The 20,706-nt window shown below is 42.7% G+C and overlaps 1 protein-coding gene across 12 annotated transcripts in view; it reads left to right on the top strand.

Moving 5' to 3' along the window:
- ANK1 (ankyrin 1) overlaps nucleotides 1-20,706 on the top strand; it is a 157,704-nt gene that overhangs the window by 54,097 nt on the left and 82,901 nt on the right. For 7 of the 12 annotated variants that reach the window (XR_015729382.1, XR_015729383.1, XM_087875798.1 and 4 more), the window contains exon 2: nucleotides 16,498-16,599. Coding sequence is in view for 8 of the 12 variants with exons in the window: in XM_087875793.1 (XP_087731919.1) it covers nucleotides 16,498-16,599 (102 nt within the window). In the remaining 4 variants the exon portion in view is untranslated. Of the gene's footprint in view, nucleotides 1-2,804; nucleotides 2,942-10,023; nucleotides 10,130-16,497; nucleotides 16,600-20,706 lie in introns of those variants that run through there. The other 5 variants (XM_087875797.1, XM_087875796.1, XM_060683517.2 and 2 more) reach the window with 3 other exon arrangements.

The raw sequence follows: 20,706 nt of genomic DNA, 5'->3' as shown, positions 1-20,706 counted from the left end.
GAAAACAAATACTCTATCTCTATCTATCATCTATCTATCTATCTATCTATCTATCTATCTATCTATCTATCTATCTATCTATCTATCTATCTATCTATCTGCATTTCTGAATACAGTGTATGAATGCAGGGTATGTCAGTTACACAAACAAAGACCAAACTAAAAAAAAGAATTATATCTGTTGGGAATAATACCAGAAGGTTACAATAAAGGGACCACATCAGTGGTGAAATTCAAATTTTTTTTACTACTGGTTCTGTGGGTATGGCTTGGTGGGCGTCTCCATTCCCACCCCACTCCAGGGGAAGGATACTGCAAAATCCCCATTCCCTCCCCACTCCAGGGCAAGGATACTGCAAAATCCCCATTCCCTCCCCACTCTGGGACCAGCCAGAGGTGGTATTTGCCTATTCTTCGAACTGCTCAAAATTTCCACTACCGGTTCGCCAGAATCTGTCAGAATCAACCCTCCGCTCAAGCAGGAGACTTTATACCAATGCAGACAAATGGCTGTCCAATCTCTTCTTAAAAACCTCCAATGATGAAGCACCCCCAACTTCTGGTGGCAAGCTGTTCCACTGGTTAATTGTCCTCACTGTTAGGAAGTTTCTCCTTAATTCCACGTTGCTTCTCTCTTGGATCAGTTTCCATCCATGGTTTCTCGTCTTGCTTTGAAAAATAAGTCGGCCCCCTCTTCTTTGTAGCAGCCCCTCAAATACTGGAACACTGTTATCATGTCACCCCTAAGCCTTCTTTTCTCTAGAATAGCCATACTCAGTTCCTGCAACCGTTCTTTGTATGTTTTAGTCTCCGTTACAACAAGTTTTTATGATAAAGAGTTTTCTGTTACGACAGAAATTACTGCTCAGTTTTTTTTTTTTTAAAAAAAAACAAGCTTTAAAAGAGTTATTTCTTATGATGTGGGCTGTTTCTTTTTCTTTAAAAAGAAATGTCTGGGATTCTGACACACCCTGGCATTACCAAGAATCAGGATTCTGCCTCTGCAGATAACAGCAGCCTCTACTATCAACTCTCCTGTTGAATGTAGTAGCCCTGAGTTATACAAAGGCTTTGGAAGGAGGTGGGGTCTCGCTTTTTCTCCAGTGTGAATGGAAGGAACGGCTGCACAAAGAGAAACTCTCTTATAGTCCTATATTGTGTGATATACGCAATGCACACTCACACTCTACATCTGTAATATATAATGTGTTTTAGTTTCTGGCTGTGCACCGCCCTGAGTCCACTAGGAGAAGGGCGGTATACAAATTGAATAAAATAAATAAATAAATAAATAAATAATTGTAATAGTATTGTAATAGTATAATAGTCATTGTAATAATTGTAATATATACATTACTATTTTTGTGCATAAGATAGATAGATAGATAGATAGATAGATAGATAGATAGATGACGGATGGATAGGTAGAGCTCTCTATCTCGACAACTTTTAAGAACTTACAGTACTATATTGTGTAATATTATTGTATATTGTGTAATTTTGTATGTGATGTTTTTAGTCTTGGCTGTTCACCACCCTGAGTCCAGTGGGAGAAGGGCGGTATAAAAATCTAATAAAATAAATAAATAAATAAATATATGCAAAGCATAGTCATACTCTACATCTGTAATATATAATAGTAATAGTATAATGGTAATAGTAATAATTGTATTATATACATTACTATTTTTGTGTATAATATAAGATAGATAGATAGATAAATAGATAGATAGATAGATAGATAGATAGATAGATAGATAGATAGATAGATAGATAGATAGATAGATAGATGAGATAGATGATGGATGGATGGATGAATGGATGGATGAATTAATGGATGGATGGATGGATGGATAGAGCTTCTATCTCAACAACTTTTAAGATGTTATAGTACTATATTGTGTAATATATGCAATGCATAGTCAAACTCTACATCTGTAATATATAATAGTAATAGTATTATAATAGTATAATAGTAATAATTGTAATATATATTACTATTTTTCTGTATAATATAGTATAAGATAGATAGATAGATAGATAGAAGAGATAGAGGATGGATGGATTGATGGATGGATGGATGGATGGATGAACGGATGGATGGATGGATGAACGGATGGATGGATGGATAGATAGAGCTTCTATCTCAACAACATTTAAGATGTTATAGTACTATATTGTGTAATATATGCAATGCATAGTCAAACTCTACATCTGTAATATATAATAGTAATAGTATTATAATAGTATAGTAATAATTGTAATATTACTATTTTTCTGTATAATATAATATAAGATAGATAGATAGATAGATAGATAGATAGATAGATAGATAGATAGATAGAGCTTCTCTCTATTTCAACAAATTTTAAAATGTGTGGTAACTGGACTTTCTTATTTTTTAAAAAATTGTTGTTAAGCATTTTGCTTCTTAGATTTTTCAAAGCCGGCTGGGGAATTCTGGGAGTTGAAGTCCACATATCTTAAAGTTGCCAAGGGTGAAGACTCCTTCTGATTCCACACAACATTTTAAAGCTGAATCGACCCTTTTCTTTGCCCACACCATAAACTCAGCCATAAAACAACAAAACAGGCTCGGTTCACTCCCACCCCCCACCCCACCCCCAATTAATTCTAACCCATGCTTGCAAGGGGACGATGGCTATGTTTGGAGAAGACATGGACATTCCAACTTAGGGAAAAGATGTTCCTGGCCAACATTTGAGCCAGTGGTTCCTTAAGTTGGAACTGCTGATCTTCTCTAATCTCCAGAGCCCAGAATGTGACTCCTCCCATCTTCCACAGCCGGCATCTCCAGATAAAGGCCCCAGCTTAGCCTAAAGGGCTTGGGTCAGTAGAGACTTTTGCTCGTGTAAGTGTGCAAGCAGAAAGTGTGTGCGTGGAAGGGAACATGATGTCCAGTTTCCGGTGGCCCTGGGGGGTGAGTATCTGGGGTCATGGATGGTGTATTTTCTGTTGGGGTTCTTCACGTTTGTCTTCAGCCATCACATAGTTGGAAGGACTTGAGCTTTTCTTAGCAGCTCTGAAACAGGGGCTTACAGAAATGTGTTTTGAATTGGAATCTCACTGCAGTATTTCAACCCAGCCTTATTCAACCTTTTCTTCTTTTGGAGGCAAGACACACACACAAAAAGGCATTTTGCTTCTTGGAAGTAGACAATAGCAGTTTGATGTCTATGGAGATTCTCAATAAATCCCGGTCATGGTTATCATAGTTTCATGGTTATGAATTTGCAGAACTGAACTGCTGTTGAACTAAAAGTGCTTTTCTTAAAGGTAACTGGGACTCTCTTATTTTTTTGTTTTAATTGTTGTTAAACATTTTGCTTCTTAGACTCTCAAAGAAAAAAAAAAAACCCCAAGAAAATCCAGTTGCCTTTTGGAAAAGAACTTTTTTTTTTTTAATTTGATTTATATGCCGCCCTTCTCTGGAGACTCAGGGCGGCTTACACTGCGTTAAGCAATAGCCTTCATCCTTTTGTATATTTATACAAAGTCAGCTTATTGCCCCCACAATCTGGGTCCTCAATTTACCTACCTTAGAAAGGATGGAAGGCTGAGTCAACCTTGAGCCTGGTGAGATTCGAACTTACAGTAATTGCAGACAGCTGGAGTTAAATTACAATGCATTAGTCTGCTGAGCTATCCAAGCTCCTTTTAGTTCAACAGCAGTTCAGTTTTGCAAATTCATTGGCTAGTTGGTTTATGTCTTGAAATAGACGAGTGTGAAGCATGGTTTGTTGCCTATGTCACAGAGGCCCCATTTAGGCACCTCCCTAATTAAACCATGGTTTGCAAAGCAGTGTCTGGCTTCTCAAATGTTAAGCCAAGATCAAAACAGCTTTTATTATGGCTTAGGTGTTAGTTGCATGAACTCGAGAAGGCTGGGATTGGTTCCTGCCTCAGACGAAGTCCTTCTTTGAATCGTGGCTTGCTGACTTGATTGGATGCACATTACTAAACCATACTTCATGCTTTACAAACTGCAGTTGCCAACTTTGCAGAGTGCACTTAGATTAAACTAAACCAACCTCTGTAGGTCCCCCCCCCCCATACTTCATCTATTAGACTGCAGGGCCCAAGCTTAACATCTTTTAGCTGGGGAATTCTAGGAGTTAAAAGTCCACAAATCTTAAAGATGCCAAGACTGGATACCCTTGTATTACACCGAATAAACAGAGGGGAAGGGTTGGAATTAAAACTGCCAAGGGAATAAATTTTGCAAGGAGTAGGATCCAACCATTTCAATTTCTTTTGACTTCTCTTTCCAAGGTCCCTGATGGCTCTTTAGAGTAAAAAAAGGTAGGCAGTAGGAGTTGGCTGATGGAGTCTGTCCAGAGATGCTGGACAGGTGGCAATCCTCAATTATTGCATCCTCTTCCCTTAAGGTAAAGGTTCCCCTCGCACCTATGTGCTAGTCGTTCCCGACTCTAGGGGGCGGTGCTCATCTCCGTTTCAAAGCCGAAGAGCCAGCGCTGTCCGAAGACGTCTCCGTGGTCTTGTGGCCGGCATGTTGTTGGGCTGCAGTTTTCTTTGTTTAATGTGTTTAATGTTGTCTCTCCCCAAAAGCTTTGGGTAGACAGCATTTGCAAACATTCTATTGTTAGGTGTATTTTAAACCTTTCCGGCTCAGTGGAGTGGCAGAAACGGCAGAGACAGCGATGGCGGTGAGGGTGGGGGAGGGAGAGGGGATGGTTTTGCATGCACATATGCACCTTTTTCACCAACGCAGCTTCACGCATGTTTGCCCACCACTTCCATGGCCCTGTTCTGAACAGGATGCAGTCTGGCACTGGGCAGTAAATTAGAACCCTTGTCCTAAACAGTAGCTGGCTATGTGTCAAGCTGAAGCCCGCACAGAATGACTATCAAAACACATGGCAATTGTGCTTCCTCAGCCTGGCCAGGCTGCGGGATGACTGGCAGGGATGTATGTCCATGGGCAAATGTTTGTGTGTGTGTTTGTGTAATAATTAAGTCAAATTTGAAGAAAGGAGAGAGAAAGAAAGAGAAAGAAAAAGTAAGAAAAGAAACAAAGAAAGGAAAAGAAAGAGAGAGAGAAAGAGGGAGAAAAGAAAAAAAAAGGAAAGAAAGGAAAAGAAAGAGAAAGAGAGAAAAGAGAGAAAAAAGAAAAGAAAGGAAGGAAGGAAAGGAAGTAAGGAAGAGAAGGAAAGAAAGAAAGAAAAAGAAAGGAAAGAAACAAAGAAAGGAAAGAAAGAGAAAGAAAGAGGGAGAAAAGAAAAAGAAAAAGAGAGAAAGAAAGAAAGAAAAAGAAAAAAGGAAAGAAAGGAAAAGAAAGAGAAAAGAAAGACAAAGGAAGGAAGAAAGGAAGAAAAGGAAGGAAGGAAAGGAAGGAAGAAGAGGAAAGAAAAAGAAAGAAAAGAAAGAAAGGAAAAGAAAAAAAGAAAGAAAAAAGAAAGAAAAAAGAAAGAAAGAAAGAAAAGAAAGGGAAAGGAAAGGAAGAGAGAGAAAGAAGAAAGTTAGAAAAGAAAGACAGAGAAAGACAAAGAAAAAAAAAGGAAGGAAGGAAGAAAGAAAAAGAAAGAAAGGAAGAAAGAAAGAAAGAAAGAAAGAAAGAAAGAAAGAAAGAAAGAAAGAAAGAAAAAGAAAAAGACAAAGACGTAGGATTTTCTTAACCCTCCTCTGGGTGGCAATTGGCTTAGCAGTCAGGCCGGTGCAAGTAGTAGAGGGATGCAACTCCCGTAGTTGTGAAGCCCTCCTTCTGAATTGTAACTGGCTCTTTGCTTCACACTTGACACTGGCAGGAATAATTCTGAATGAAAAAACAAACAAACGAGGAAAGACACCTCACAGCAAGAGGAATCTCAGTTTTAACTCTTGGGAGGTGGCAGATTTTTTCTAGTCGTAAAATCGGGCCCTGCAAGCTTAAATTGTAATGTTGCACCGGGTTTATTTTTCTGATGTCCGTTAATAGCTTTTCTTGCATCTTAAAAATAAAGACTGAGTCAAAGGAATCTCCTAAAAGGATGGTGTGTTATTTATCACAGGGGATTCCAACCTTGGCAACTTTAAGACTTGTGGACTTCAACTCCCAGAATTCCTCAGCCAGTTGTTCCATTGATTAATTGTTAATTAATTGAGTGAAGTGTTGTAGATGTAGGGTTGAGAAGCTGTGGAGCATTGGCTTGAGGTGTCTTTGGCAAGACGCAAGCAAACCCAAATGCCTGTTTAGCTCAGATGGTCCTTATCGGTGGTGAACAGTTGTCAACTTTTCAGAGAGGGGCCCCTCCAGCGAGGACAAAACTTACGTTGTTGAGATATGTGAGATAACGGCCTGTTACTAAAGACCTACCCAATTCTGCTACTCCCAATCGTGGGAGGGGAGAACTTGCGCCAAAGAGACCACCCTTTTGTAACCACGAGAAGGTGTGGTAGGCAATCTCACAAGCTGGAACGTCATCTTGGGTCAAAGGATTTTTTTTCTGAATTTCAGATCTCCTCCCACGCCAGTGAATTCTGCTACACAGCCTTGGACAAATAGGTTGAGTTTCGTAGCTAAATAGAATAGAATAACAGAGTTGGAAGGGACCTTGGAGGTCTTCTAGTCCAACCCCCTGCTTAGCAGGAAACCCTTCACCACTTCAGACAAATGGTTGTCCAATCTCTTCTTAAAAACTTCCAGTGTTGGAGCATTTACAACCTCTTTTCTTTCTTTCTTTCTTTCTTTTCTTTCTTTCTTTCTTTCTTTCTTTCTTTCTTTCTTTCTTTCTTTCTTTCTTTCTTTCTTTCTTTCTTTCTTTCTTTCTTGGTTTGATTTATATGCCACCCTTTTCTGGAGACTCAGGGCGGCTTACAATGCGTTAAGCAATAGCCTTCATACTTTTATATATACCTGCTTAGTAGGGCTTTTGCCGCCCCCCCCAAGCGGTGTTCTTTTTTTATACAAAGTCAGCTTATTGCCCCCACAATCTGAGTCCTCATTTTACCTACCTCGAAAGGATGGAAGGCTGAGTCAACCTTGAGCCCGGTGAGATTCGAACTGCCAAATTGCAGGCAACAGGCAGTCAGCAGAAGTAGCCCGCAGTACTGCACTCTAACCACTGCGCCACCGCGGCTCATACAATAAATGGTGGGTTTTTCTTCCTCTTCAAGATCAGGGGCAAAGGAGATTTGCAGGTTGCACCCCTCTGTCCTGAGAAACATAGACATGAGCTGAGCATTTATACTCATCTCAGCTGAGCATTGGAATCCTGCATCCAGTTTTCGTCACCACACTATAAAAAAAAGATGTGGAGACACTGGAAAGAGTGCAGAGAAGAGCAGCCAAGAGGATTAGGGGACTGGAGGCTAAAACATATGAAGAACGGTTGCAGGAACTGGGTATGTCTAGTTTAATGAAAAGAAGGATTTGGGGTGACATGATAGCAGTCTTCCAATATCTCAGGGGCTGCCCCAAAGAAGAGGGAGTCAAGCTATTCTCCAAAACACCAAAAGGCAGGACAAGAAGCAATGGGTGGAAACTAATCAAGGAGAGAAGCAACCTAGAACTAAGGAGAAATTCCCTGGGAGTTAGAACAACTAATCAATGGAACAACTTGCCTCCAGAAGTTGTGGGTCCTTCGACACTAGAGGTTTTTAGAAAGAGATTGCAAAACGCTTTGTCTGAAATGGCATAGGGTTTCCTGCCTGAGCAGAGGGTTGGACTAGAAGACCTCCAAGGTCCCTGCGAACTCTTGTTATTCTGTTAATAGCAAAAGGGCTCAAATGCTGACTTTGTATAAAATATACAAAAGGATGAAGGCTATTGCTTAACGCATTGTAAGCCGCCCTGAGTCTCCGGAGAAGGGTGGCATATAAATCAAATTTAAAAAAAAAATGTTCGATATCCTTGTTGCGGGTCTCGATTGAGCTACAGAATTATTATTATTTTTCTTTGCTTCCAATAATTTATCCAGTAGCAGTTGTGACCGACTCATATAAGTCTTTGGCCTTGAATGGAGTGCAACTAACCTCATTTTGCTTCGTTCCTGAGCTCCGGCTGCTAAACAAAACCTCTTCTGATTTTATATTTTCAAGTCCCTGGGGAACTCGAACTCTTCCTTTAATGGTTTCAGGTACTCTGTCGAGCATTAAACGCCGTGCTTAGATAGTAACAGCGGTCTACCTTTTCATGTTGAACCTAACGCAGTCTCTGTTTTCCTGCCAAATGTCGTAATGGATTGCTACTTGCTGTGCAATTCAGGTTTCAGTAGCCGAAGGGGAAAAAAAAAAGAGAGAGCGGTACACAGCTCACCTCCAGAAAGGACGTGCGGAGCAGGATGCTATTAAAGTCTTAGTAAGGGATCCGGGGTGGGGAAGGGAGGTGGCAGGTTGAGTAATGCGACACTGAAAATAGAGCCATGACAAAACTGCTGGTGCCATGGGTCTGTGTGACCATTAGGGGGCAGTGTTGAATGTGTTTGGGCTTTGGGGAATTTAGCATTGGTGAAACTCGCTTGGACTCACAATAGATACAAGCTGTGTTTGTCTGAAAGCTGGACCTGGCAGCTTCTTTAGGATTGAGAGGGGGGAGAGGGAATAATGTGAGGAGTCTATGTGGATGAAGCCCCCGACAGCCGAGAGCAGGATCTCTTCTTGAGGTTCATCGTAGGATTTGGCTTCCAAATCAATCTCCTTACATTCTCCTTATCATCTATAATATTTCTCTTATCTCCAGACCAACCTCCTCTTTATTTTCGCTGCTCTTCAGTGCACGCTTTTTAGGGTCTCCGCAGCTTTTTTTGGTGTTCTGCTCACCACGATGCCAAAAACATGCGGAGACCCGAGAAAGAGGGCAGAAAAGAGCGACAAAAATGAGCAGTTTACAGAATCAGCATATTGCCCCCCCAACAATCTTGAGTCCTCATTTTACCCACCTTGGAAGGATGGAAGGCTGAGTCAACCCTGAGCCGATCAGGATCGAACTCCTGACAGTGGGCAGAGTTAGCCTGCAATGCTGCATTCTAACCACTGAGGGAGGGAGGGAAGGAAGAAAGGAAAATAGCAATAGCACTTATATACCGCTTCACAGTGCTTTCCAACCCTCTCTAAGCAGTTTACAGAATCAGCCTATTGCCCCCCAACAATCTTGAGTCCTCATTTTACCCACCTTGGAAGGATGGAAGCCTGAGTCAACCTTGAGCTTGGTGAGATTTGAACTGCCAAATTGCATTCAGCCAGCAGTCAGCAGAAGTTGCCTGCAGTAATGCACTGTAAACCGCTTAGAGAAGACAGTAAAGCACTGTGAAGCAGTATACAAGTGCTATTGCTAAGTAGTATAACTCATTTTTTTCCAGTGCTGCTTAACTCCAAATGGTCACTAAGTGAACTATTGTAAGTCGTGGACTACCTGAAGTAGAAGATTGCTACCAGGCCCCTCCCAATCCTTCTCTTTGTGAGGCTAGGAGATACCCAGTTCTCTTAACCATCTTGGCCACGTGCTGAGCAAAGTCCAAAGGAACCGCAGGACGTCTGAATCGGAGACTGAAAATGGGCGGCTGGGCCAGGCCGTTCCCGGAGACTCCCATGATGCAGCTGGTAGTTATAGCTGTGCAATCCAGCTCTGCTTCCTTTTCTTAAAAATTATTATTTTAGATCCATTACACTTAACTTGCCACTGCTGTGCCTTGCTGGCTGCAAAAGGGCCACTGGAGCTTACTCGAACGCGTTGCCTTTTTCGCCCTTGTTAGCGGAAGGAGCTGGCAAATCTCTGGGGCCAACTCCGGTGTTGACGGCAGAGTTCCCTGCCCAGCCCGGCGCGGCCTCCCTTTCCCCTGTGGCATTGGCACCTGCCCCTCCCCCTGGCAGTTTGTTGCTGGGAGGGAGGCAGAGAGCTATTAAATATCCCTCCTGACATAATGATGGGCGAGAGAAGGAGAGAACACAGTCCATTAGCATCTGGCTCACCCTGCAGCAGCAGCAGCAGCGGGTGACGGCGGGAGGGAAAGCGCTTGAATTTTTAGGTAGGATGCAATGCAACTTTCCGGCTCGCCCAAAAGTGGGGACAGGCAAAAGGCAGGAAGGCTGGAGAGAGGATTGATCGGGTTTCGGCTCAGGCCACTGGACCATGGCAGCACGGCAGAGCAAGTCCCATCCAGACATGGCTGTTGTGAGTATCCACCAGGCTTCCTGTCTGTGACAACAACACTCCACGCCCTGTCCTTGGCTTGGGAGCGTTGTGTTATCTTTCCAAAAGCTTCTGCCCTTTGCAAACAAGCTGGGGAATTCTGGGAGTTGAAGTCCGCAGGGCTTAAAAGTTGCCAAGGTTTTGGACACCTCTGGCGTAGACTGTTCCAATGTTTGTGTTTTATTGGCTTGTGGTGGTGGGGATTAACCCAGGGTCTACTACTACAGCCTTTTCAGGTGGACAACAGCATAAGGGAATCTGCCCACGAAGATGTCTTAAGTGGCATTTTGGGGTGACTTTCAGCCCCACACTCTTTCCTTTGGACACCCGTTCTCCCCTAAATTGCTGAGAGAACATGGGTTCTCTAGGCGGGGACCTCTGCTGCAGTGTTTTATCAAAGGTAGTTTATTGCAGGAATTCAGTGGCAAAACCATGAAAATGGCCTTTTAGCAAAATGTGCAAAGCTGAGTTGTGTGCACTTGTGTCTGTAGACGAGCGTGACGTCTCCCTTCTTTGCCTTGTATCTGTCGTCCCAATCTAAATCTCTTTCTGCCCCCAACTCTGATGCTGTTGTTTGATTTTGTTCACGCAGTGCATTCAACTGAAATATTGATAAGACCAGTGGTTGAATTGGTGTGCTCATTGTGGTTAGTTTTGATTGCATTTTTTTTTGGGTATGGTTACAAAAGTGCCAGTAGAAGAAAACATGTGTAGCTCAGGGTTGAAATGAGGGGGTCCTTGGTGTTCTCTGAGCTCATGGTTTTCTTGCAGACATTTAATTAACCAACTAGGTAACATCATCAATGCTAGAAGGGAGTGGGGTTAGAGGAGTAGGCGGAGGAGGAGGAGGAGGGTTGGTGGTGGAGGAGGAATCAGGGTTCCTTGGTGTTCTCTGAGCTCGTGGTTTTCTTGCAGACATTTAATTAACCAACTAGGTAACGTCATCAATGCTAGAAGAGAGTGGGGTTAGAGGAGTAGGCGGAGGAGGAGGAGGAGGGTTGGTGGTGAAGGAGGAATCGGGGTTCCTTGGTGTTCTCTGAGCTCGTGGTTTTCTTGCAGACATTTAATTAACCAACTAGGTAATGTTATCAATGCTAGAAGGGAGTGGGGTTAGAGGAGGAGGATGAGGACGAGGAGGAGAGGTGGTGGTGGAGGAATGGGGGTTCCTTGGTGTTCTCTGAGCTCGTGGTTTTCTTGCAGACGTTTCATTACCCAACAAGGTAACCTCATCAGTGCTAGCACGGTTACAAAACTATCCACCAGAAAGTGGGGAAGGAAGGCTGCAAAAAAAAAAACAGGGCTTTGCTTATAGAGGAAGAACTTCTTGAGTTTTTTTTTTATCTCCCCTTGTGGAAACTCCCATTATGTGTGTTGGATAAACCCAGTCCGCTGTTTATTTACGTCCTGGGGGAACCAAGAAAATCTGGTTAACCAAATTAAGTACATTGTACGAAGAGCTCATCCATTGGGGGTAGTTTACTAAGCGGACCCCCTGCATGTTGTTATTAAAAGCACGAATTAATAGAATTGCGAGAGAAGCTGGGATGTTTATGGAGGAAAAGCTGCCATTTAGACTTCGACTTTGGCTAACTTTATTGTCACTTTAAATCTACACTGATCGGCATACATGGAAATGAAATTTCGTTGCATTTTTTCAACCTGGCGCCCTTTGTTGGCTTAGGACACCGTTCTGAGGTTGGGACGTTAAGTGGCTGCCCTCGCTAATGGGAGGGGGGTGCATTAGCAAACCGTCTTTCAGACTCTCCAAATATCTCAGAAAAGAAAGTGAAATAGGAGCCGAATATAAAACCAAACTGCATCTTCAAGATCTCGGAAGAGCAACCGCAGATGTTTGCGTGCAAGGATGTTCAGAGATGAGTGGGTTTTTTTTCAGACCTAGTGAGTAAGCCAGTTTGCAATTGCTAAGATTGAACCGGTCCAACTGTTTTCAGCCTGTTTTCCCGATCCAGGAAACTGAGGCTGTGACTTCTCAAATCCTCAGCCGGCACCGGGTAGAAGGATAAACTCCTGGGTTACCGTTCAGGAGGCGAAAAGATTTGAAGAAGGACCAAGCATTCTGGAATCCCTTTGTTTATATTTTTTTAAATCTCTTCTTGGCCAGCTTAAGAGTGTTAAATTATAATTGGATGTGCTATTATTATAACGCTTATAATTAGGCCCCCGGTGTTAACAGTTACAGACAAAGATTGTAACAACAATTTTTGAGTAGGCGTTTTTGAAACTTTCTAACCAATCAAGCTGTTTCGTTGCATCAGGCTGTATGCAACGAAATTTCGTTTTAATGTATTCCGATTAGCTAGTGTACATTCAAAGTGACAATAAAGTCTCTTCTCTTCTCTTCTCTTCTCTTCTCTTCTCTTCTCTTCTCTTCTCTTCTCTTCTCTTCTCTTCTCTTCTCTTCTCCTCTCCCTCTCCCTCTCCCTCTCCCTCTCCCTCTCCCTCTCCCTCTCCCTCTCCCTCTCCCTCTCCCTCTCCCTCTCCCTCCACCTCCACCTCCACCTCCACCTCCACCTCCACCTCCACCTCCACCTCCACCTCTATCCTACTCTACTCTACTCTACTCTTGTAGCAAAACCAGCAAAATCTGGCAGGATCTAAGAACCCCCCAAACTGTTGAGCAGACTCAGCTGTTGCACACTTCAGAGACTGGCAGCTTTCCAAACATGTTGATCAATGACTCAGCAGCCAGGGATGATGGGGTTTGTTTAGTAGTTTCCTCTTAAGGCTCCTGTAGATGCCTTGCTTTTTTGCTAGACCTTGGAATGTGCTTTGTCTATCTGGGCAGGTTTCTCTGACGGTTACAGGCTGGTGGTTTTGCGTGGAAACAAACCACTGTCCTCAACTCACAACCACCATTGAGCCCAAAGTTTCTGTTGCTAAGCAAGACAGTTGCTAAGTGAATGTTGGCCCATTTTACGGCCTTTCTTGCCACAGTTGTTAAGTGAATCACTGCAGTTCTTCAGTGAGCAACGCAATTGTTAAACGAATTTGGATTCTCCAGTGAAGGTTGCAAAAGGGGATTGTGTGATCCCGGGACACTGCAACCGTCATAAGTACATGCGTCTAAATTTTGATCATGTGACCATGGGGATGCTGCCGTGGTCATAAGTGTGACAAACATAAGTCACTTTTTCCAGTGCCATTGTAACTTTGAAAAGTCATGGCATAGACGGATGTAACCTGAGGACTATCTGGTCATCAGGAAAGGTTGAGAAAACTTCTCCGACGTCGTGCAGATTCAAGTCACTCAAAGTTTGCTTGGATGCAGTTGGATACCAAGAGAAACTTTGCTCAATCCTGTCCCAAATCTACCTTGACAAGAAGAGACCCGCTGAGAATTTTCCAGACTTTTTCCGGAAGTGAAAGGAATGGGAGCTTGGGAACGCAAGGTGGATGGCCAACCAACAAGACGGACGCTTTCCTAAAGTTGAGTTAGCAGCAGTTTAGGAAAGTTGTCCCAAACACTTTGGAGGTTGTGTGAGGTGCCCATTCACAAATCTCTCCCCTACGTTCAGTGCCAAGCTTTTTCTATCCGTCTAGTCTTTCTTTCTCCTCTCCTGAAGGCCTTCCTATTGGACCTGACACAGGAAGTTGGTGGCTAAATATAGTAGTGGAAGCTAAAACATACGAAGAACAGTTGCTGGAATTGGGGATGTCTAGTTTAATGAAAAGAAGGACTAGGGGAGACATGATAGCAGTCTTCCAATATCTCAGGGACTACCACAAAGAAGAGGTAGTCAAGCTATTCTCCAAAGCACTTGAAGGCAGAAGAAGAAACAATGGGTGGAAACTAATCAAGGAGAGAAGCAACCTAGAACTAAAGAGAAATTTCCTGACAGTTGGAACAATTGATCAGTGGAACAATTTGCCTTTAGAAGTTGTGAATGCTCCAACAGTGGATATTTTTAAGAAGAGATTGGATAACCATTTGTCTAAAATGGTGTAGGGTTTGTTGCCAAAGCAGGAGGTTGGACTAGAAGACCTCCAAGGTCCCTTCCAACTCTGTTATTCTATTCTAATCTTGGTTATCTCCACTTTTGAGAAAAGTTAAAGGAAGAGATGAGTTTCTATTTCTGGTGCCTTGTCCAAGGGGTCAGATCCAGCCTGTTTTATCTTGGGCTGAGCAGCAGAGGGATTCAGCCTTCCAGATTTCAGGGCTAAGTCAATGCCAGCTGCTTTGGCTACAAAGTCCATTCCCGAAACTGGCAGCTCTCATTTTTGAGAAGAATTCAAAACAATTTAAGAAAAGGGTCATCGCTCCATGTTCTTAGACGGCACGTTACTTGAAGCCCACTTTTTTTTGGTGGTCAAATATTTTTTGCAAGCTCCTGAGGCTCTGCAGATGCGTTGAATTTATTGGTTCTTTTATCGGTCCTTAAAACCAGTCTGATTTCTAAGACGATGGGGAATACCGTCAAACTCCATGAGAAGGTGCTGAGTTGGAGAGAGGCCTGACAGAAGAAAAGTCCAAGCATACCTAGACTCTCTCTGTCTATTTTTTAAAAATAGTCTTTATTCAACCTTTTTTAGTTTTAAAAGCACATTTCCATTTTTACAGCTTTCAACTATTGGTAACAATTCAAATTTCATAATTCCAATCTATGGCCTATTATTTCATACATTATGTACATCATTAAATATATAGTATCTTTTACTATATTCTATTTTTGCTCTTCATAAACATTGATTTAATTTATTCTTCATATATTCAGTATATCTATATGTATTTACATATTCCTTTTATCTTTTAACACGTTTTATCATATTTATGATAAATATGATAAATATGCATATGCTCTTCTCTGCACTTTTTCTAGAGTCTCAACATCTTTTTGATAGCGTGGGAACCAAAACTGGATGCAGCATTTTAGGTGGGGTCTTACTCAGTGGTGGGATTCAAATAATTTAACAACTGGTTCTCTGCTCTAATGACCAGCTGGGTAGGCGTGGCTCGGTGGCCATGTGACCGTGTGGGCATGGCCAACCCAACGTCACTCACGTCGATGGGCGCTTCGCCTTAGCTGTTACAATGTAATAAGGGTTAACTGGAGAGGCAGTTTCTGTAAGCAGGGCAATAAAGATTAGGCTAGAAATACCACCAGAATGTTTCCTTTCTGCCTTCCTTACAGGATTAGCCCTGTAAAGTGGAAAAAAACAAAGTAAGATTTCTTCTGATGACCAGTTCTCCAAACTGCTTAGAAAGTTAACAACCGGTTTTCCCGAATAGGTGCGAACTGGCTGAATCCCATCACTGGTTTTACTAAGGCTTTATAGAGTGGTATTAGTACCTCCCTTGATCTTGATTGTATTCCTCTGTTAATGCAATTTAGGATTGCATTGACCTTTTTGGCTGCCGCCGCACACTTTTAACTCATGTTTAATTGGTTGTCCACGAAGACTCTTATTCTTGCTCAACCTAAGTAAATAATAATCTTGAGGTGTCAAGTTAGAACATTGGATGTTGCACATTTCTGTACATTGATTAGGATGAGGTTCCTTGTCAAAAGATGACTTTGCAAGTGGAAGAGTGCCAGACAAATTTTATGAAGATGTTGACAAGATACAGGGGAAAGCCAAAGGAAAAGGATGGTGAAAATTTAACCAGTGTTGGGTTTCCTCCAAAGCGCGTGTGGCCAGATGCACGAAAGGAACGTGGGAGGACCTTGCAAACATTCAATCTCGGGCCCTGTAGCAATATTGACTTCAGAGTTTTCAGAACTGACATGACAGGTTCGCTCTGCTTTTTATTTATTTTTTTAGAGGCATCTGCTGCAGTTTAACCAGCTTTAAAATGATTAAAAAAAGTTCGACAAACGGCTTTGAAATTTTGTCAGACTGTGACTTGATTGATTGGCAGTCTAGATTTATTTATTTACTTACTTACTTGAGAGAATTTATTGGGCCACCCACTCAGTCTCGGTGATTTTGGCTGGCTTACAAATTTTTTTTCCCAAAAAATATGCAAACTATAAACAATAAGCACCCACATCCTTTACAACAACTATCAGATAAACCTCTTGATAGACTCCATTCCACTCTGGGTTCCCCAGGCCTGATGGCAAAAGCAGATCTTTAGAGACGTTTCAAAGATTGACAAACCAAGGGTGCACGCAGCCCCATTGCAAACCGGTAGTAAAGGTAAGTAGAACCCACCCCTGGGTTCAACACACACACACACACATGGACAGATAGAGGAACAATCAGTTAAGTAAACCTGTGGTTGGATCTTGGCATGAGATAATTAAGCTTCAGCTTAAAAAAAAAATCCTTGGAAGATTTGGGTCTTGCTCATTTAATCGGCTAACTCTTTCTTTCCTTTGCTCTCCCAGGCTGATGCTGCAACCAGCTTCCTCCGAGCAGCACGATCAGGGAACCTGGACAAAGCTCTAGATCAACTAAGGAATGGTGTGGATATTAATACCTGCAACCAGGTAGGTCTTCCGTTGACTTGCACCGAACTGGTCTAAGCCACTCAGTGGAGATCTGCGTTTGGTCCTTCAAGGAACTTAGAATTGGCTTTGGTTCTCATCTATGAAGCATGTGTTGAGTCAGGATCAGTAGTAGGTTGCTACTGGTTCGCCTCGGATCGGGCAAATCGGTAGCAGCGGTGGTGGTGGGAGCATCGTGCGTGCATGGCCATGAACGAACCGGTAGCGAACGAAATTGAAACCCACTACTGGCCAGGATGCTAATAGCAATAGCACTTAGACGTATATATTGCTTCATACAACTGCTTTACCGCCCTTCCTAAGCGGTTTACAGAGTCGGCCTCTTCCCCCAACCATCCGGGTTCCTCATTTTACCGACCTCGGAAACATGGAAGGCTGAGTCAACCTCGAGCCGGTCAGAATCAAACTCCTGGCAGTGGGCGCAGAGTTAGCTTGTAATACTGCATTCTAACCACTGCATCACCAGTGGCTCGGGATTGCAGGACTATAGAATAGTGCTCTCATTGGTAAAAGCTACGGCTTCCTAGTATTTTATCACGTGAGACATTTCCTCCCATAAATTTCATTTTTTTTTTTTGCACTGGGTACCAGAAGGAATTTTGTTTCTCAGAGATGCCAGAAGAATTTTTGTTGAGCCTGGAGCGAGTGCTCATTCCTTATTCTTCATAGCACATTGATAAACTTGTAGTTTTGGGGAGGTTTCAGTTTGGGGGGACAGCAAAAAGAGCCCATTGTCTGCTCCAAGTTGAGAATATCTTTTTTGTAGATGGGGCCCGCACTGAAATTATACCAGCTAATCGGGACTCAAAGAGGGTATGGTATCGCCAGCCATTGTTTTATTTTTTTAATATGATGGAGAAAAGCATTAAATTCAGACTGAGGAGTTCGATTGATTATATATTTAATTATCCCATTTATTTATTTATTATACACTCATGTATACTGCACGAGTCAAAAAGAGGGCTGGGAAAATATCTCCAGACCCCTCGCATCCTGGACATCAACTGTTTCAACTCCTACCCTCAAAACGACGCTATAGAGCACTGCACACCAGAACAACTAGACACAAGGACAGTTTTTTCCCAAATGCCATCACTCTGCTAAACAAATAATTCCCTCAACACTGTCAAACTATTCACTAAGTCTGCACTACTATTAATCTTCTAATCGTTCCTATCACCCACCTCCTCCCACTTATGACTGCATGACTGTAACCTTGTTGCTGGTATCCTTACGATTTATATTGACTGTTTCCCTATGACTATCATTAAGTGTTGTACCTTACGATTCTTGACGAATTATCTTTTCTTTTATGTACACTGAGAGCGTATGCACCAAGACAAATTCCTTGTGTGTCCAATCACACTTGGCCAATAAAGAATTCTATTCTATTTCTCTTCTGAATTTGTCCATTTCAGGATTTAATTCACTTCTATCTATCAGTTCCTTCACCTGGTCCTGCCTGGAGTCCGTCCTCACTCCCCCCTGAGTTCTGTCTATGTTGATCTCAAATCATTTCAAGAGAATGGCTAATGCTTCTATTCATTTCCTTTTCATGGACATCGTTCTAATATCTAAAAAAACTACAGCTTAGAACCTCACAGTCTGAATGGAGTCTTCCAAATTTCAATTTTTTTCGATTTTGTTACAATTTCATATATGAAAGTCTCCATAAATTATTGGTTGATTCAATGCCATCCAGTTATTTTTCAACTCCTGGTGACCACCTAGATAAAATGTTCTCCATGATGAAATGTGGTCTTCCCGTAATCCATCTATCACCACTATAACTGAGTCCATCTCCCATGTTGCTTGTCTCCTTCTTCTTTTCTTTCCTTCTACATTTCCCTGCGTTAGAGCCTTCTCTAGAGAGCTAAATATTTGCATAATGTGTCTGAAGTAGGATAATTTGAGCCTCGTCACCTTAGGGGAAAACTCTGGATTGCTTAATCAATAATCCATCAGTTTGTTTTCTTAGCTGCCCATGGTCTTCTCAGGAGTCTTACAGAATCATATACCCTGTTTCCCCGAAAATAAGACATCCCGTGATAGTAAGCCAAATCGGGCTTTTGAGCACATGTGCTAAAATAAGCCCTTCTCTGAAAATAAACCCTCTATCTATCCATCTATCCATCTATCCATCTATCCATCTATCCATCTATCCATCTATCCATCTATCCATCTATCCATCTATCCATCTATCCGCCTGCCTGCCTGCCTGGCTGCTTGCCTGGCTGCCTGGCTGCCTGCCTGCCTGCCTGCCTGCCTGCCTATCTATCTATCTATCTATCTATCTATCTATCTATCTATCTATCTATCTATCTATCATCTACCCTGTTTCCCTGAAAATAAGACCTCCCTGGATAATAAGCCCAATCAGGCTTTTGAGCGCGTGTGCTAAAATAAGCCCTCCCCGAAAATATTTAAACCCATGTGCAGGTGGTCCCTACCATTTTCTATGGTTAGGGTTGGGGAGACAGAGCTGGAAATCAGGTAACAGTGCAAGAGGAGCCCCATCTTGCCCCACGTGCCCCAAAATAATAAGACCTCCCCGAAAATAAGGCCAAGAACTTATTTCAGGGTTCAAAAAAATATAAGGCAGGGTCTTATTTTCAGGGAAACATGGTAGTTGGAAGGGACCTTGGAGGTTTTGTAGTCCAACTCAAGCAGGAGATCCTTTACCATTTCAGACCCGTCTCTTCTTAAAAGCCTCCAGGGATGGAGCACCCACAGGTTCTGAAGGCAAAGCTGTTCCACTGATTTATTGTCCTCACTGTTAGGAAGTTTCTCCTTAATTCCATGTTGCTTCTCTCTTTGATTAGTTTCCATCCATTGTTTCTTGTCCTGCCCTCTGGTGCCCTCTGGAGAATAGGTTGAGCCCCTCTTCTTGGTGGCAGCCAATATTTCCAAATATTGGAAAACACTACTATCGCCAAAGCTCAAAGGCATTATTACTCTTCCAAGCCTTCTCCTTCAATGTTCATTTCCATAGAGTGTTACCCTGAAAATTAAGCCCTCCTGTTTAACTTACATGACCCTCATTCATTAAGATGTGATGTAGTGTATGTGTATGTCCTGCTCAAAGAGGACCCTTCCCTGTTCATCATAAGCCGATGATGCATTTTGGCAGCATCCTTGCCAAGTTCACTTGTTCCACAGCCTTTTCTCTTTTAAAAGGTAAAGGTAAAGATTCCCCTGGCACATATGTGCTAGTCATTCCTGACTCTAGGGGGCGGTGCTCATCTCCGTTTCAAAGCCGAGGAGCCAGCGCTGTCCGAAGATGTCTCCGTGGTCATGTGGCCGGCATGACTCAACGCCAAAGGCGCACAGAACGCTGTTACCTTCCCACCAAAGGTGGTCCCTATTTTTTTACTTGCGTTTTTTTACGTGCTTTCGAACTGAACTGCAGAAGGTGGGACAAGTAACGGGAGTGTTTTCTTTTCTGTGGGAAACGGGTCCAAATGTCTCTTTGAGTGTTTAAGGTTGCAGGCCCCTCAACTAGACATACCCATCCCTGCAACCGTTCTTCATATGATTTAGCTGCAATCCTTAAAATCATTTGGGTTGCCTTGAATTCTTCCAAGCTTCCCATCGTCTTCTTGAGAAGGTGGCCTCCATGAATTGGTCTTGCCCCTTTGAAACCCTTTAATCTGGGCCCCATCGCCTCCATCTCACTGGAACCAGGGACTTTCATCCTTCAACTGAGTGTTGCTGAAAGAACTGCAGAGTAATGGAGAAACCACAGCTTCTCCAATCGGGAGAAGAAACATAGAAGAAGGACAGAGCCCGTGTCCTTGTAGGCCTTCTTTTGTATTCAGTGCTGGTGCTGCTGATAAGTGGAGCTGGAGATGGGGGAATGCCTTTGCCATCAGACAGTGACTCACCTTGCTCATCCCAATGCAGAGTAGGAAACACTGGAGTCACCAAGGAGTGGGTGGCCAGTCAAAGCAACAGCCTTTTAATTCCCTTTCCTGTTGAGCCCATTGAGGTTCTCAGCTGAAAACAGTCAACCTGGGATGAGAAGTAGCTGGAGCAAACAAAGACAGGTGGACAAGAGCAGGCCACCTGTTCAGGTTTCATTCCACAGGA

The sequence above is a fragment of the Pantherophis guttatus genome, chromosome 9 (genome assembly GCF_059756535.1).
Source record: "Pantherophis guttatus breed Tessera chromosome 9, ASM5975653v1, whole genome shotgun sequence".
NCBI lineage: Eukaryota > Metazoa > Chordata > Lepidosauria > Squamata > Colubridae > Pantherophis > Pantherophis guttatus.
This window is presented reverse-complemented; position numbering and strand designations above follow the sequence as displayed.